This window comes from Melozone crissalis, unplaced genomic scaffold (assembly GCF_028551555.1).
Source record: "Melozone crissalis strain CALT ecotype California unplaced genomic scaffold, PUWL_Pcris_2 ptg000035l_1, whole genome shotgun sequence".
In the NCBI taxonomy this organism is placed as follows: domain Eukaryota; kingdom Metazoa; phylum Chordata; class Aves; order Passeriformes; family Passerellidae; genus Melozone; species Melozone crissalis.
Genome location: NW_026535813.1, coordinates 9655775 through 9672831, shown reverse-complemented (window position 1 = coordinate 9672831; position 17057 = coordinate 9655775). Strand labels below are relative to the sequence as shown.

Genomic DNA, 17057 nt, shown 5'->3' with positions numbered 1-17057 from the left:
CTGTCGCCTTTCTTCCCGCATCTGCCGGCGCCTGTCCTGTTCCGGGCTACTGTCCTCCTCAACTGTTGTCTAACTTCTGAGGGCTATGCCCAAACTTAGATTTCCACCATCATTCCGGTTCCTTTAATGGGCTAAGATCCCCTTGTTCCTCTTTTGGCCTGGGAAGGGGGCCCTTCCCATCCTGGGGCGAATGGATGATATTCCCACAGGCTTATTTCACTCTCCTTTCCACTATCCCTTCTTGTTAACTTAAGACATTGTTCCCCAATGCTACATGCATCACAGCAACGTTCTTTAGGCTTTGAACCTTTCTTATCTTTTTCTAGAGCTAGTACTAGGGGGTCCTGAGGTGCTACATAAAGAACATGTCAGCATACATCACTTCATCCCATTTATTAAGTCAACGGAGGAAAAGCATCAGTTGTAAAATAGTGTTATAATTAGTTGTTCCCTCCGGTGGCCATTTCTCATTGTCATCTAACTTATACAATGGCCACCACTGTGTGCAATATTTAAGGAGTGTCTTTTTACTTATGTTTCCCCCCGAAATCCCTCCCAAGTCCTTCCAGTGCTTAGGATACATCCTAAGGGGGTTTTCATATTTACGTCCTTACTCTGTTGACCTCCCATTGCTATTTCCCGTGTCTGCGTTTTCTGTTTAACCGGAACAGTCTCTTTTTCGCAAATACTGTATGCCAATTGATTTTAACACTTCACACACACAATTTCCAATCGCTTTGTCCGTTTCCGACCTGGCTTCTCGCGAAGAACAGGAAATGCGGAGTGGGACTCCCTCTCGCTTCGCAGCGATGCTGCGTCTCATTCACTCTCACCCACACACCTTTATGAAATAGTTCCTACCTTATGGTCTATATCAGAACGGATTGTTTACCAGGTAGGGTCACGAGAGGTCGCCTACAGACCGTGAGATACCGGTTTGCCAGATTCATGCAATCGCAAAGCACCGTAACAATTGCAGGGGGTGACAAATTTCTTCCCGGGATTGAGACGTGCGTCTATTACATGAAGAGTGACAAGACGCCTCCTGTAAGATTTTGCAACAGACACATAGAGCAGACACAAAAATACCACAAACTGACCGACCTCTCTTCCGGTCTCAGAGAACAATTTCAGTTCTTGACCCTTAATTCACAGTATTATAACATTAAACACAATGTTAAAACGGTTTCCCACATAATGAGAACAAACCAAAGATACCAAGATAAACGAAAACAAATATTCTTTCCAAAGATACCAAGATAAACGAAAAACAAATATTCCTCACAGCAGGACTCTAACCTGCGTTACTATTACCGTACCTCTAACACAACTGGGATTCTTTACCAGGGCGTCCCCCGGCTTCCCTTCGAGCGGTCACGTCTGACCCTCGTTTCCCAATAAAGCGCTTTACCATAAAACCCTTAAGCAAAGATAAATACCTCTTAATTTGGAGCAGGAGATGCAGAAAGTTCTTGTCCACCGTTGTGCGTTGGCTGGGGGATGGGGATCCCTTCTGACAGAATTCCGTCAAGGGCCCTGAAGAGATCCCGGTCCCCCGAGCCAAGGCTCGGGAGGACCCTTTCCGTCCTGCCGCGGTCGCCAAAAATGATGCCGAATTTTGCCCCAAAAGGCGATAATAAGCTGCCCAGAGACTAGATTTGAGGTCTATAGGCAGGAGGTATTTATTGACAACGCGTTGGAGAAATCACCAAGTGGATTTCTGAATTAGGTACAGCAAAAGCAGGTTTTTATACAATTTTGAACAAGAATTACATCATTTATTACATGCATATTCATAGGCAGGTAGGAATATAGGCGGAGTCTTCCGGGAACTCTTGGTCTTCCTTGGTTAAATTTTAAGCTTCTCCTAATTTGGGCATTTTCCTGTCATCCTTGGCATGTTTTTCCATGACTTGGCAGAAATCACTGTTGCACTTGGCTTGATTCTGACGGCTTGGCAGGTCACCTTAACTTTTTGGCTTCTACTTTCGCTTCTTCAAATATTCTAATTCCAAAGTTTCTTTTGTGAGTGTATTTTAGATTATTTATTAACTTATCTAATCAAAGTTTTCCCAAACAATGTATTTTAGGTTATTTATTAACTTCTGTGTTTCCCTTGATAGAGTGTCTTTTAATTCTTTTATTCCTCAGATCTTTTAATTCTTTTATTCCTCGGAAACTACTGTTCATTGTAATGAATGGCTTCACCACTGGCAACGTAGCTACTCCCGTCAGTGAACCAGGCCTCTGCATCGTCCAAAGGAGTGTCTTTTAAGTCTGGGCAACTCGAGTAAGTAACTTCAATGGTCTCTAGGCAATCGTGGTGCACTGCTTCTCCTTGATTTCCACTGAGAAAAGAAGCTGGGTTGACAATATTCATTACCACTATCTCTACATTGTCTTGTTCTACCATGATGGCCTGGTATTTTAGGAACTTCTGTGGTGAAAGCCAGTGGCCACCCTTTACTTCCAGTACTGCGGACACTGTGTGGGACACTGGTACAGTCATTTTTTGTCCCAGGGTAAACTTGCATGCCTCTTGAATATTCAGCACAACTGCTGCTACAGCTCTGAGACAACTTGGCTATCCTTTGGCCGTTGCATCTAGTTGCTTGGAAAAGTAAGTCCCTGCTCTCCAGTATGGACCCGAGTCCTGAGCTAATATTCTCAGGGCAAGTCTCTGTTTTTCATGGGAAAATAGAAAGGATGGTTTACTTACATCTGGAAGTCCCAAAGCTGTAGCTGACATGAGGGCACTCTTTAGCTGGTGAAATGCCTGTGTGGCTTCTTTTGTCTACTGGAGATTTCTATTTCTATTGGAAATCTGATGAGCAGTCCATAATTATAAACTTACATCTGGCACCACTCTGCCATGCCTATGAAGGTTCGGAGTTCCCTTATCGTCTGGGCTTTTGGGGTTCCGCATATGGCTTCCTTGCAAGCTTGCTCTAAAGTCTGTTGCCCAGCCCTAACTTCATACCCTAGGTAGATTACCTTCTGTTTCGCTATCTGTGCCTTTTTCTTTGATACTCTGTATCCTTGGAGTCTTAAGAAATTCAAAAGGCTTACTGTCCAGGCCACACATGTTTCCCTCGTCTGAGTGGTTACTAAGAAGGTCATCTACATACTGCAATAGCCTTCTTTCTGCCTGTGGAGTTTCCCAGGACTCTAGATCTTTTGCGAGTTTTTCTCCAAACAGAGGAGGGGAATTTTGAAGCTTTGAAGGCCTTGAGGCAACACAATCTATGTGAGCTGGGTTTTGCACCTGCTTTTAGTGCTTTCCCATTCGAATGCAAAAATTTTCTGGCTGGCTTCATGGATAGGGAGGCAAAACAAGGGTTCTTTCAGATCTAAAATGGTAAACCAGGTTAGTTCAGGTACCAAACATGTTAGTAAGGTGTATGGGTTTGCTACCACTGGGTGCAGATTAGGCTTTTACTGCCTGACCCTATCTGGTTTTTTTCCTTAACTTGCACAGGAGGTCTTCTCTGCCCTCTCTGGTATGTTAGAGGCCCATACCCCAGGAAACACCGGATCCATTATTTTCTTGTTAATTTTATTCTTATTTTCAATTTCAGTTTCACTAATTGTTAAAATTAAGGCTAGTACGTCTACATATTGTTGATCCTTTACTAAAATAATCTCTTTATCTTTAAATGTGATCTTTGCTTCCAGCTGCTCTAATAAGTCTTTACTCAACAGGGCCTTTGCAGAGTTGGGCATATATAAAGCCTATGAATATTTTGATGGTTTGCAAAATATACTTTTTCAGATTGGCCAGTTGCCCCCTTACCATAACATAATCAGCTGTTATAGGCATCAAGGCTTTATTTAACACTGAGTGTGTTGCCCCCGTGTCTACTAAAAACTCTATTTTCTTAGTTCCTATCTTTCTACTCCATCCCAACTCTTTGCTTTAATTCAAAGTCTTGGGGTATAAAATAGGCTGAGCACACTCAACTTTAATTATTTTTGCTGGGTTTCTTAAATTATTTGAAACTCTCTTTTCTAATAATTTAAACACCCTGTTACTTCTTTGCTTCTCGTGACTGGCTGTTACTAAGATCCTTATAGTTGTCTAAGTAGCCTTTGTTTCCTTAGAATAACACAAATGCCAAAGTGCCTGTCTTGGTCTCTTCCACTTAAACTCTGCTTTATGAAATCTTAGTCTTTTCTAGTTTTCTTCCCACATAATCTAATTAAAGCATTGTTTACACTGACACTCACTTTGCAGCCTTGCAAAGGTTGTGCCTGTTACAGTAAAAACTGATATGCCCACAAACATAGACTCTTCTTCTCACCCCTTCCCTGTATCTCAAATTCACGAGTCAGGGCTTGAATTGCTGTGGGAGGGGAATTCCTGGAATTCCTTTAATTTGTTTTACCACAGTTAAACATAAATCAGTATACTGTAGTTCTTCTGTGTAAAATGCTACACTTGTTGCAAACAAAATCCTAAAATCTCCACAAACACAACCATGCAATCCCAAGAATCAAATTACCACAATGTGGGGGAAGAATCACACAAACTCCCTGGGAAAGGGGATATCTCTCAAAGTGCCCACTTTCCTCAACACAACACAGCATACAATACTTCAGCATTTACCCACATCAGCTTTCTCTGGTCCTCACACACTCTGGACACAATCAAAATAACAGTACACAGTAAAATTCTAGGACTCAAGTCCAAACTACTGGGGCAGAGGATTTTGTCTAGCCACAGTTAAAATGTGCAAAATCTTCACAAATCACCACCTTTGAACACAATAAATGTCCTCACCCACATTTCTCCACTTGTTCCACTTCTCCCTGCTCCCACAGCCTGCCCTAGCCAGCACCTCAGGCCTCACTTGGCTGCTTCAGATGCAGGTAGAACTTCTCCCCCGCACACCGTGGGTACACTCACTCGCTCGATCTGTTTTATACACCATGCACTCACACAATTACAAACACATGTCCAGACACCACAAGCACACAAAGTTTGGTTTCACTCGACTCACCCCCAGAGTCGCTAGCGGCCGCTCTATCAAACAATGAACCCATTCCCCAAGTCGCTCTATCAATCGGGGACGTCTGCTGCTGACTGTGCTCTCGGTCGATGGCTGCCTGCAAGCACAGGGATGAGGCTGTGCACTCAGACATCTCTGAGTGACTTATTAGCAGTCCTATCTCTTTCTCCCCCAGGGCCCTCCTTTGATATACATACCGTTTGTACGCACACCAGCAGGTCGTTGTCTGTCCTCACAGGAGGCAAACCCAGATGGAGAGGAGCTCCTCCAGGGAAAATCCCGGGGCGCACCTCAGAGGTCCATCCTCCCCTCTGCCCCTGTGAGGACAGAGATGGTCTCCAGGCTGGCCTTGCCAAAATTATTTGAGGAAGGAAAAAAAACTCCACAACTTTGTAAAAGTTGTGAAAGTGGTATGTTTTTTACAGTGCTGGATGCATGTGGGGATTATTCTCCGTAAAGGACATGTCCCCCCCCAAGAATTCACGATCCTTTTTTTATCTCTCTTACTGATACATATGCATAGAATTGAATTTTACATTAAGTTCATACACGTTCATTTTACTGGTTTCCCGTTACACTTGCAGCTAGTTTTTTTATCAGAAAGTACAGAAAGAATTCCTGGGTCATCTTGCCCTGTCTTCTGCAGCTTCAGCTTTTGTTTTCATCTGTTTCAAAGTTCAAGGGGTCCTTCTTATCTCCCTTTAGATGAGGCAATTTTTAAAACAGCACATTTCACCTAAATCCGAATTGGATTTCCACCCTGGTAAATTTCTACTCTGTTTAATTGGCACTTGCCAGATGATCCTGCCAGTGACACCTGCTATGTATAGGGAGGATGTAACAGGGTCTGCTTTTTGGTTTGCTTCTGGTTCCCGGTGTACTGTGAATGCCCAGGATGAAAACAGGTAGAGAAGGCAGTGTGAAGGTGAGATATTTAATTACTCCTAAATATTATTGCTGAAAAAATGAAATAAGAATTAGTTTATATGCAGAAAAGTTAAACAGATGCTGCCAGCACAAGCAATGCATGTCCCAAAATACAGGTCATATAAGTAACCTCTGTTAGAATAGACAAAGCACTGACAAAATTGGTTTTATTTTTTAACTTTTAAAGTTGTTTGTATTGCTCAACCAAGAATCTACACCTGCTAGCTAGGCATTTTCCCTCTTGCTTGAGTGGATATTTTTAACAGGCTAACTGTGCAATGAACAAATTAATAGAAAAAAAAGAGAAAGATGCTGTTCAGTATGTTTTCTGTATTGTAAGTACCGAAGGGACCATTTTATTCCTTAGTCTGATCACTTGCCCAAGGTTGGCCATGTAGTTGCATCCAGTTGATTGACATTGTCACATTTGCTTGGCTGAAGCATTTTCCATCAGAGAGACATCTGATTTTATTGGAAGATTCTGAGTTTGGTGGTATGATGAATAATCAAAGCAGAATGGTTAAGGAATACCGGGGAACTGTACCTCATTTCTGACCTGAATTATTCTGCCTTTAATTTCCAGCATTAGCTCTTGCTCTGCTTTTACTCTTCCATTTCAAATAACCTTTTGTAACTGATATTTTCTCTTCATTCAAGATATTTCCCAAGCCCATGTATTACTTTAGTTTTTTTCTGTATTCTCTCTAACACCTCTTTGAAACATGACTGCCAGTGCTGCCTGCAGTCCTGTAGTTCAGCCTCAGATGTGCATGATGTCTCTAGAGGAAAGATACCTTCATCCCCCTAATCCCTATATCCTCATCCCCTGCCTTTATGCCGCAGTCTGGCATCAGACATTCAACCTGTGACAGTCTCCAACCTTTTCAGATAACCTTTTCCTACAATATGGTTGCACATTCTGTACCTGCAACTGATATTACTTGTCCACAGATGTTTTACTTGATTTTTCTCATATATATATATATATTTTTTTTTTTTTCCCTTTGTAAATTAAAGTCCCTATTTCATCTATGAGGGAAAGTCAGTTGTTAAACACCTCTGATTTCCCATAAATCATAGAATCACAGAATGGTTTGGGTTGGAAGGGACCTTCAAGACCATCTTGTTCCAACCCCCCTGTTATGGGCAGGGACACCCTCCACTAGATCAGGTTGCAGTTAGGATGCTAATTAAATTAATTGTTTCCCTTCAGCTTGATGCCTTTTGGGCCTAGTACTTCAGCACATGCCATTTTTCTGGATTTTTCCCCCCATTTGCTGTAATTCCACTAAAATATGCTGTGCTCTGACTTCCAGGCACTGATTACCTGGGTCTGTTGCTATCAAAGTTTCTGTTTAATATATGTTATTTAACAAGATCTTGTCATTGATCAAAAAATGCATTATCATTCTTGCATAATAAAAAAAAGATCATCTCAATTGTTTATAAATGTGGAAGGATGATATTTTATTGGCCATTTTTTCTTCTTCAGTATCATTACAAACTCTCTGCATCCAGTTAGTAATTATCTTTGAATTGTCTTAGTTACTTTCTTGATACAAGAAAGTCCTTTAGCTGCCAGGCTTCTCACCCCAATTTTTTGACTTACAAATTGTATGTTTGTATTTTTACTGATTGCTGTTTGCTGTCTGAGATGTATGCTTGTGCTTGTTTACCAACACCTTTTTCAGCCATGGAACTCGATCAGCAAATGAGAAGTGCTTCAAACATTTTTATTATTTTTGTGTCTTTTTTTTTTTTTTGGTCTGCGTGGGCTGTGCTTTCGGTTTTCCTTCAACTGGGAATTGAATCACCCAACACTACTGCTCAGGATTGCCTTTGGCTTTGGTTTTCTCACTCCTGCTATTACCAAAAGCATTTGAACGCTGTAGCAGATGGTGCAGGTCCAGGACTGAGAAAAGCATTTAATTTTGTATTAACAGCTTTGTGCCTTCGTGGGAGTGTTTTGAAGGCACAGCATACTCACTTCCGAGACTGTCTTTGTTTTCATGAGAGCCCTTCGCAGTAAGAAGTAATCTTCCCCATGTGCTATAATAATAGAAAATTAACTTTGGCTCCAGTGAGGTTTCATGTGGTTTTGTTTGTTTTCTTCTTGCCACAGGCTTGGAAAAGGGAAATTCGAGGATGGTGATAGCATCAACTTAAACGACATAGAGAAAGTCCTTCCAGTGTGGCAGGTAGGTGATGAGGGTATCTCCTGCCCATGCTATGGTGGAGACCAGCAGCTCCTTCCCTATCCTTACAAAACTCTCCACAGAAGTGGGAAAACTGCTGGATTGGATGTGCTGAGCTATGGTCCTTTGGGGTTTATGATGGAGAATTATGCCTGTGATTTTGGCAAGCCTTGCAATGACCCTTAATGCTGGGTGAGGGCAGTTATCATGTAGATTTCATTGGGAGGTGAAATGTTGAGGACAGTTGTTCTGGTTTAGGGCAAATTTGGGAGAAAACTTCCAAAAGCAGCCCCCCAGAAAGCCAACCCATGCATTCCCTCCCCCCACCTGGTTCGGGAAATAATTTCCTCATAGAGAAGTGGAAAGAACCTGTTTATTTAACAGGCCAAGCACTCCCCAGCACACAAAATGAACAATACTGGATGACAAAACACATTCACTGCTCTGAAAAGATGACAAATTCAGGAAGTTTCTCCAGTGGGTGGTTGCTCTGTTATCAGTCCCTCCGGTGCTGGGAAAGGCTGCAGAGTAGGCCCCAGCAGGCTACGAAGTGCAAGCTCTCGGTGTTTCCCTGTGTCCTGGTCTGGAGCTGGTTCGAATGGTTCCAAGAAAAGGGAAAGTAAAACAGTCCCGGGAAAGCTCGGACTGCCTCAGCTAGCTAAACTAACTAACCAACTAAAAAGCAAAAGGAGCATGGTGTTCTGCCCCGTCCGCGCCCAGACAACAACAGTGTTCCAGCAGACTGTGGAGGAGCGAGTCTCGTTCTTGATAACAAAACTCCGTGTTTCTTCTTCTCCCCGCCTGTACTCTCAGCCAGTCTTGAAGGCACAGAATATAATGTCCAGCATAAACAGAACACATGATTTGGGATAAAAGCATCATAACATCACCCTAGGACAACAGTATATATATATACACATACATATATATAGGTATATGTACACAAAGCTCATATATTTTAGGAAAGGCGATTCTGAAAAGCATCAACCCTCCTGACAGCTTCAAAATAAATTGCTGCCAGGAAGCCAGCAGTGATGGTGTGCTGACCCAGCTGTTTCCCCTTTGCGGTGTATATATGTTTAAATGCAGTGGTCATCCACTTGCTTGTTTTCTCCAGCCTGTTCCTTCTCCAGATCTCTCTATTCAGCCCAGTTTTAGTAGTTCTGGTTAAATGACCTTTAATGTTTGGATGTTGGGAAATAGCAGGATGAGACCCTCAGTTCTAAAGTCTAATTGAATAAGTCAATTTGTCAGCATCATATAATTTTTCACTTTCCAGAGCCCAAGTCCTCAATGAATCTGAGTGTCCTGGGCTGGGCAAGCTTCTGAGGATGCTCAGTATGTTTTTGCTGAAGTCTCCTCTGCCTTCAGAGGGAAGGGTGGAGACATCTCATGTGCTTTGGTAGTGTTACCCTTTTCAGTGATGAGCAAAAAGCTCATTGGGCTTTTTGCTCATGCATCATGTGAGGAAAAGCTTTGCTCATCCTGAAAAACATGGGATGATCTGCCTTATTGTTTCTTTTGGGTGAGCTAGCTGGCACTAAATACACAAATCAGTGGAAGGAGTGGAGAAGTGATGCTAACTTTGCCAGGAAGACTGCAGCTACTTCCTGCTCAGTCTCTTCCATGATTGATATGACTGGACTTTAGGTCACAGGAAGAAAACATCAGGTTCAGCTTCTACAGACCCCAGAAATTCTGCAAAATAAGGTGATTTTCCCCAAGGAATAATTGGAAATGAGAAATCAAACCATCTTTGGTGCAAGGAACTGATTTTCTTCTCTAGGGTTTAACTTTCAGTCAACAACTATTAAATAAACCAGATCCTCCTGGTCTATTTTTCATCTGATCATGTCCTAACACAAAGTTGTCATCCTGTCCTAACACCAGGTTGAGTCCATTGACTCCAGTGAATTAATTCCAACATATACATTGATATCTAGATTAATTGCTAGTGTGGCATCTCTAAGATGGAAAACCTAGCAGAAATGCTGGATTTAGTGTTTTGTTTGTGCCTCTGGGCAGATTCATGCAATGCTGTATTATTTTGGAGACATGCTTACCTAGGCATATATAGTCATATGTGCATGTGGGAACTGGGAGCTGGGTAGTTCTGTGTAAAGATTTATCTTGTTTGGCATTGACAAGTGAAATACTTGCAGACAGCTGGTTTAATCCTGACATATCATTAACTGGATTTGAATGTAATTGTGCAATGACAACAGTGATTTTGTTGGCCTTTATTCCTTGTTTCAAATGGGTCTGTGGAGCAGTGTGTGGGAGCATAAAGGAAAATATTTGAGTGAACCTATGGAAGAAAAATCCACCTTCTATGGGGCTATCCCACACTGTGGTTATCTTTGTGTCATATCCTGAAGAAGAGGTTTTTCAGGTTGGAGATATATAAACTTCTGTTCTCTGTTTAAGAACTCAGGGGTTGATTACAGCATCTGTACATGGATGGAGGGGCCAATCTGAGCATCCTCCAACGCCACTGGGGTGGTCAGAGCACCCTCCAAGCACCACTGCGGTGGTCCTAGCATGCTCCAGTGTGACTGGGCCAATCCAAGTATCCTTCAAGATGACTCAGATGAAAATGTTTTGCTGCTGAATGTGCTTCAGCAGCTATAGCAGGGTTAAGAATATAATGTTTGAGAGATATAGTGTCTTACTTGCAGGCTGCTTTGGAAATTTGTGTTCCTTTAATGATAAGGTATAATAGGACATGAATCTAGAACTAATTTGTAGTGTACATCCAGATCTGTATGTGTATCTCTACAGAGAGATACAGTGACACCTCTAACATTTTAAGCAGAATATTCTGGATATCTGTGTGTTAATATATATACATGAGTTTTGCTGCTGAAACCCATCAATATTATTTTAACAAAATATTTCAAGGAAAGCCTATAACTATTTGGCAATTAAAAGGTGAAAAATAAACAAAGCCCAAAACAACTACCCCTAAAATCCTCTTCTTTTGTTTGGAAATTTGAGAATGGGTTCATCTACTCCTCAGAGATGCTCTTGCACCGTGGCACACTGCCATCTTGTGGACATTCACAGGCAGGCAAATCTGTCTCTGCTTTGGCAGTGGGCGAATTCCTTCACCATAACTAGTATTTTGAAGCTTTCTCTTGCCCCATCTTTTCAAAGCTCATCTGAGGTGCTTGTTCTTACTGTTAAATAGGCTTTGTTTTGAAAACTTCATGGCTAGGAGCTCATGAGGTCATTGCTTTGTCTCAACTTGTTAGCTGTAACCTTTTCATCTCTCCTTACTCATAAGTCTGTAGCTGGATTTGGGCAGTAATTCACCTAAGTCCTGACAAAAAACAACTTTGGAAGAAAATAATCTTTTGAAGACAAATGTTCCCCATACATAAGATCTTTTTATTGCACCCTAGGGAGGATCAGTTATCTGCTGCATTTGAGACATGCAGCTCAGATGCAGAATGGGTCTTCATCACCTTCTCCATTTTTATCTCAGCTGGTTTGTTGGAGAAGACCACTTAACAATCTTGGCATCATGAAGACATCACAGTGAGGGCTGAGTCAGTGCATTTTTCTTTTGCTCCCTTTGGCAAATGCTTGGAAAGACTTTCATTCTTGGATGTGTCACAGCCAAATGTCCTGGTCCTAGATAGAGTCTTCAGACTGCGAGTCCTTGGCAAAGTCTACACTTACCAGAGAAAACAACCCAGGGGGCCATCTCCTACAAAATACTCTTTTGCCTCCCTGTGAAGCTACTGTAGCTCACAAAGGATAAAGGAGGCTGCATGTCATGGGGACATGCTGTAAATGCTGCTAGAAAATGAGCAGAGAGTTTTGGGACATGTCTCAAGTGGTTTGTAGACTGGCATCTTGCGTTTTTTGGCTTTCAGTTTGTTTGACTCACCTCCAGGGTGGGCTTGCCCTCCTCTGAACGGTGCGGTTGTGCCTTTGCTGGCCAGCTGCTCCTTGTCTTGTGTTACATGGCGTTTTTCAAATGCTGGGCTTTACTGGTGCTATGGTGTGGTGGTTTTGCATGGGAGGTAAAGCTTCCGACACACTTCTGTGAAAATCACATTAAAGACAAAAGAAACCCAGGAACTTTCTTTTCCAGTCGGCAAAGAGGTAATGGGCTGGGTGGCCCCTGCTGCAGGGCTGGGCCCCTTTCCCCGGGGTACCCGCCAGCTCCTCACCAGCTCCCCATCGGCTGCAGGGCAGGGGAGGGAAGGCTGCACAGCTGAGGCCAGGCCAGGCCATGGCTGTGATTTCTAACATCTTACTGCTACTCAGCCCTGCCCTACCGCCAGCCTGGGTTGAGCCGGGTCTACTGGGCCCTAAGAACAGCCCCAGACAGAGATGGTTTGGCCAGGATTCTACTACCACTGACGTTTGCCTGCAACTACCAAGCAGGGGAGAGGAGAAGCCATGCCACCAACAACCACCCCCCCCCCCCCCCCCCCACCCTTCCCCCCTTTCCTGCAGCAGCTCTGGCCGCAAGCTAGTGAGCTCAGCTGGGGTCAGATGACCATCGGCAGGCTCTGGGCAAGTTATTAACTTTTTCAGTGCTTCAATTCTCCCTCGAGTGAGAGAAGGGAACAAAATGTAGCCAGTGTAGAGGAACAACATGAAAGACATCGAGGTCAGTAAAAAAGTCAAGTCCCAGATGGGAGGGATAAGGAGATGCCTTTATCTTGGGGCTGAAATCCTCTTGTAAAGCTGTGGAGAAAGATGTAATTGATACATCAGACTCTTTCCCTGTAACACATGAAAGCACAGGGAGATGAAGAGCTCAAACTGATGTCGAGCAAAGGCCTCCATACCGAAGAAAGCAGCTGTTAAAGTAGCTGTGATCCTATGATAAGTTAGAACAGAGAAGGAGAGAAGAGTGATAAAGATCCTGTGCCCCCGAAAGAAGATTATTTCAGAGACAGATAAAGAGAATCTTTGCCTTTGAACAGCTCATCTTTAAAACAATACCCCATAAGTTAACATGGCCCATAAACACAGCTGTAGGAAAAGCTTGTGGAAAATGGGAGAGATTTCACAATGGCAGATTTCCCCGGGCGGCTGCTGTTCGTGGAGAGAACTGTTTTCTTGTGGAGGAGTTTTCATAACATTAACAAGAGGGACTTCTCTTCCTAAGTGAATTGAAGAAAGAGTATTTTAGAGGTGGTAAACTGATTGAAATTTTCAGGTTTTTTTCTTTACATTATCAGTGGGAAAGAAAAGGTTGTAGGGGGAGGAGAAGTTTTCTGAAGGTTTTGTTCTGATTCTTATTACTCTTTCTTTTAGTTACAGTAAATAAATTTTTCTTTATACCCTTTTAAAGTTTTGAGTCTGCTTTGCCTTTCTCCTAATCCTACCTCACAGAAAATGAGTAAGTACATTCTAGTGAGTGCACTGGTGATTAGCCAACACTAAACCCACTATACTCATTGGTGCATTGGCCGAGAAATCTTAAATTAGTGAACCAAAACCACAACATATGGGATAAACTTGGAAGGCAGCACTGATATAATTTGGTTTGGCATCTTAATTGCCTTGCAGCTCATGTCCTTCTGATTCCTTACTGATTTTTGACCCTTTTTGTCATATACTTGGAGTTATACACTGCTTGTTTGTCTTCAGACTACACTTGTCATCCAGCTTCCTTGTTGGATGAAAAACAAGAGAGCAGCTCCTCAGGAGAAAGACAGACTCTTTAATTGTTCATGTTCCTTTTAGAACCACGGTATTCTTGACTTTGTCCAAACAGGCTTAGAAGTGCCGGGATTCCTGACCATGCTGGGATCTCACCTGAATTTAGGCACTTACCAGGCATTGGAACACCTCCTCATTGACAAGTATTTTCAAGTCAGACATAACAGTTTGACATGAAGATCATGTGAGTAAAGCCAGGACATCTGTGTGGGCTGGTCACTCAAATTTCTTGTCCCAGGAGAGGCATGGACACATTGGGACATTATTTGTTGCATCTCAGTGTAGAGATCTAGAGAAGTATGAAAAACATAGTTCACTTTCCTGGTAAAATTTAAAAGCTTAATAAAGAACAATAGGAGATAAAGACAGTAAAGCAAAGATTACGGCTGGGTGTGTCTTGGCACTCAGCCAAGTGTGCACTGTTACCTTCGGGGATAGCCCTTAAATACTTTTTCCATTACATCAGCCCATTGCATATTCATAGGCCCTTATGCATATTAATATTTTAATAAACTAGTTTACATATTCCAGAAACTATTTTGCATGGCCCCTCCTTGGGTCCACCTTTTTAGAGTATGCGTGTTTCTTGGCTGTGGTTTTGGCTCCTTCTCTATCACTTCCAGTTTGGGCCTTGGTCCATACTTTCTTCAGATGGCAGATGCTGATAGCTGGCATATCAATAGCCGGGTCCTCATTACATGTTCACTGAATGTTATCCCGACCAAACAGACAGTTCACTCATAACTATATCAGCTACCACTACTACTATGTCTAATTTTTTTGTTAATAGCATAAATAAAAGCAAAGTTATTTTAACATTATACATATAGCATTCATCTTAATATTTGCGAAAAGCCAACAATATAATGTATATTTATAACAGAAAGTTGAATGATTCCTATCTGGGTATACCCATGTCCTTTCCCTGTCTGCTCTGCAGGAGCCCGGTGGGACCCACTCACACATGGACTTGGTCAGACACGGTAGGTTCTTTAAGAGTGATGAAGTCAATCCAGGTGTCCAGGGAAAGAAGGGTGGATCATGGGCAAGCATCACCTCTGCTGTCACTCTGAATGGGGGGGGGGGAGGGGGGAGGGGAGGAAATCAGTGTTTAGCACTGGTGTGAGGGCTTGTTTCTGGACCCTACAGATCACTGATCCTTCCAGGGTAGTAGTGGCAGGGGGACATGTCTCTTTGGAGCTCAGGGACGGCTCTTTGATGGGGTGGTGTTATTTACTATCACCATACAGAATCCTCATCCTCTCCATACCCTCTCTTGCCCACTCTTTCTGCACTTTAGGGTTGGGCAGTTGTCATTTTAACCAGCTTGGTCTGCAGCTCAGATCCTTCCTCTTTCAGTCTTGCCCATAACAACATGGCCCTCTCTCAGTAGTCTGTTCTGCACCCATTAAGCTGGGATGGGCTCATCCCTATGTCTTGCATTCCCTCTGTCCAGGTTTAGGAATGGTATTCTCCAATTTAGTACTCCCACTAAAAAGAAAATCATGAGCCATTCCCCTCCTCCCTCCAGTGAGAGACACAAAAAGCAGAGATAATGGGTTAAGATAAGAACAATCAATTGGAAACAGCAACGAGATAAGAAAAACAGTAACAGCAGCAATATTAATTACAAAAGTGTACAAAAGCAAGAGTGATTTACATGCAAAATGCTCACCATAGACCCCAGGTGATAATGAACACTGGCAGACCGGTTTCCCCCTCTAGCAATGCTTTTCTTGATCCCAAGCCATGCTCCTCTTCACAAGGGAGAGTTCCTTACTTCACCCCTGGTAATAACATGAAATTATATAGACTAACAACCTAGACACACTCACATGGCTCTAGGGTCTGCCCCCTCACAGCTAGTGTGAAAAAAATAACTTCCCCGGCCAAAACTGGGACACTACCCACCCCTTTTTTCTTTACCATCTACATCAAGCCCAGGTCCTGCTCCTGTATAGATAGATATTTATATGTTTATACACACACAAGCACCGGTGTCATTTCCATAATCAACAGCCATCCCTCCAAGATGTCTGTTGAGTTCATTTAGTCCAAGACTACTGTGGGTTCTATCTGTCCTAGATGTCTTCCAGGGCAGGGGTCTGGTGTGCTGTCAGATGGTTGCAAGCTGCATCAGGAGCTCACAACTGCTGTATCTGGAGCAGTCCCTTTTCATCGTCCATGGTAGTTATGGCACACAGTTGCAGTGCCATTCAGCAACCAATATTATACAATTCAACATTACAGACTGTTCTCACCAAAAAATCAAATCCCCCTGAGGTACACATGGTGTTTCCCTGTCCCTCTGCATTGCTGACCAAGTGCACCCAGGTCCTTGAGCAAAAGCAGTCCCATGGATGGGTTTGCCTTTGCTTGAGGCAGGACTAATCCAAACTGTCTTCCCTAACACATTCCTTATATGCACCATGGGGACTTTATTCCCTTCTAAGGTACATTCAGGTTTTGATTGGGCAGGGTCAGTTTGATTGGTAGAGCCTTGGGTGTTAACTAAGCCCATGGCCTTGGCTAAATGTAGATTCCAATATTTGAAGTTCCTACCTCCCATTGCCTCTGCTGTGGTTTTTAGCAGTCCATTGTACCATTCAATTTTCCCAGAGGCTAGTGCATGATAGGGAATATAAGACTATTTCTGAAATGAGTCCCATTGTCCAATTCAGTTCTTTCTGGGGTCCCATGTTTCCATAGAAATTGTTTTTCAAGGCCCAAGATGGTGTTCCAGGAAGTGGTGTGAGGCACAAGGTACATCTCCATCCACCCAGTGGTTGTTTCCACCATTGTAAGCATGTAACACTTGCCTTGGCAGGTTTGCGGGCGTGTGATGCAATCAATCTGCCAGGCCTCCCCATATTTATATTTTAATCATCGTCCCCCATACCACAGAGGCTTTGCCAGCTTGGCCTGCTTGATTGCAGGGCATGTTTCTGTCCCGTTCTCGGCTGTTTTGATGGCCTGGAAAGGCTCGGGGAGGCCTTGGGACAGCCCGCGCTCCAAAGGACGAGAAGAGTCTTCAGGTTTTTTCTCGGTCTTCAGTGTTTATTAGTTTTTATCTACAAGATTTTCTCTCGGCCCGACAGAGGTCTGCACAGCACGTCAGCCATGGACACACTGAGAGCCCCCGGGGCGGTCACTTATACCCAAAACTACATATAAGATATTTACCTATTTTCCCCAATACCTTTCACCCTTATTGACAAGTGCACTTTTAGTAAGAACC

General features: G+C 43.0%; 1 protein-coding gene across 1 annotated transcript in view; it reads left to right on the top strand.

The window, feature by feature from the left end:
• The window catches only part of LOC128941423 (CBP80/20-dependent translation initiation factor-like), a 487587-nt gene that overhangs the window by 130883 nt on the left and 339647 nt on the right, over nt 1–17057 (top strand). The window contains exon 8 of the mRNA XM_054283182.1: nt 8059–8134. Within this exon, the coding sequence (XP_054139157.1) occupies nt 8059–8134 (76 nt within the window). The remainder of the gene's footprint in view (nt 1–8058; nt 8135–17057) is intronic.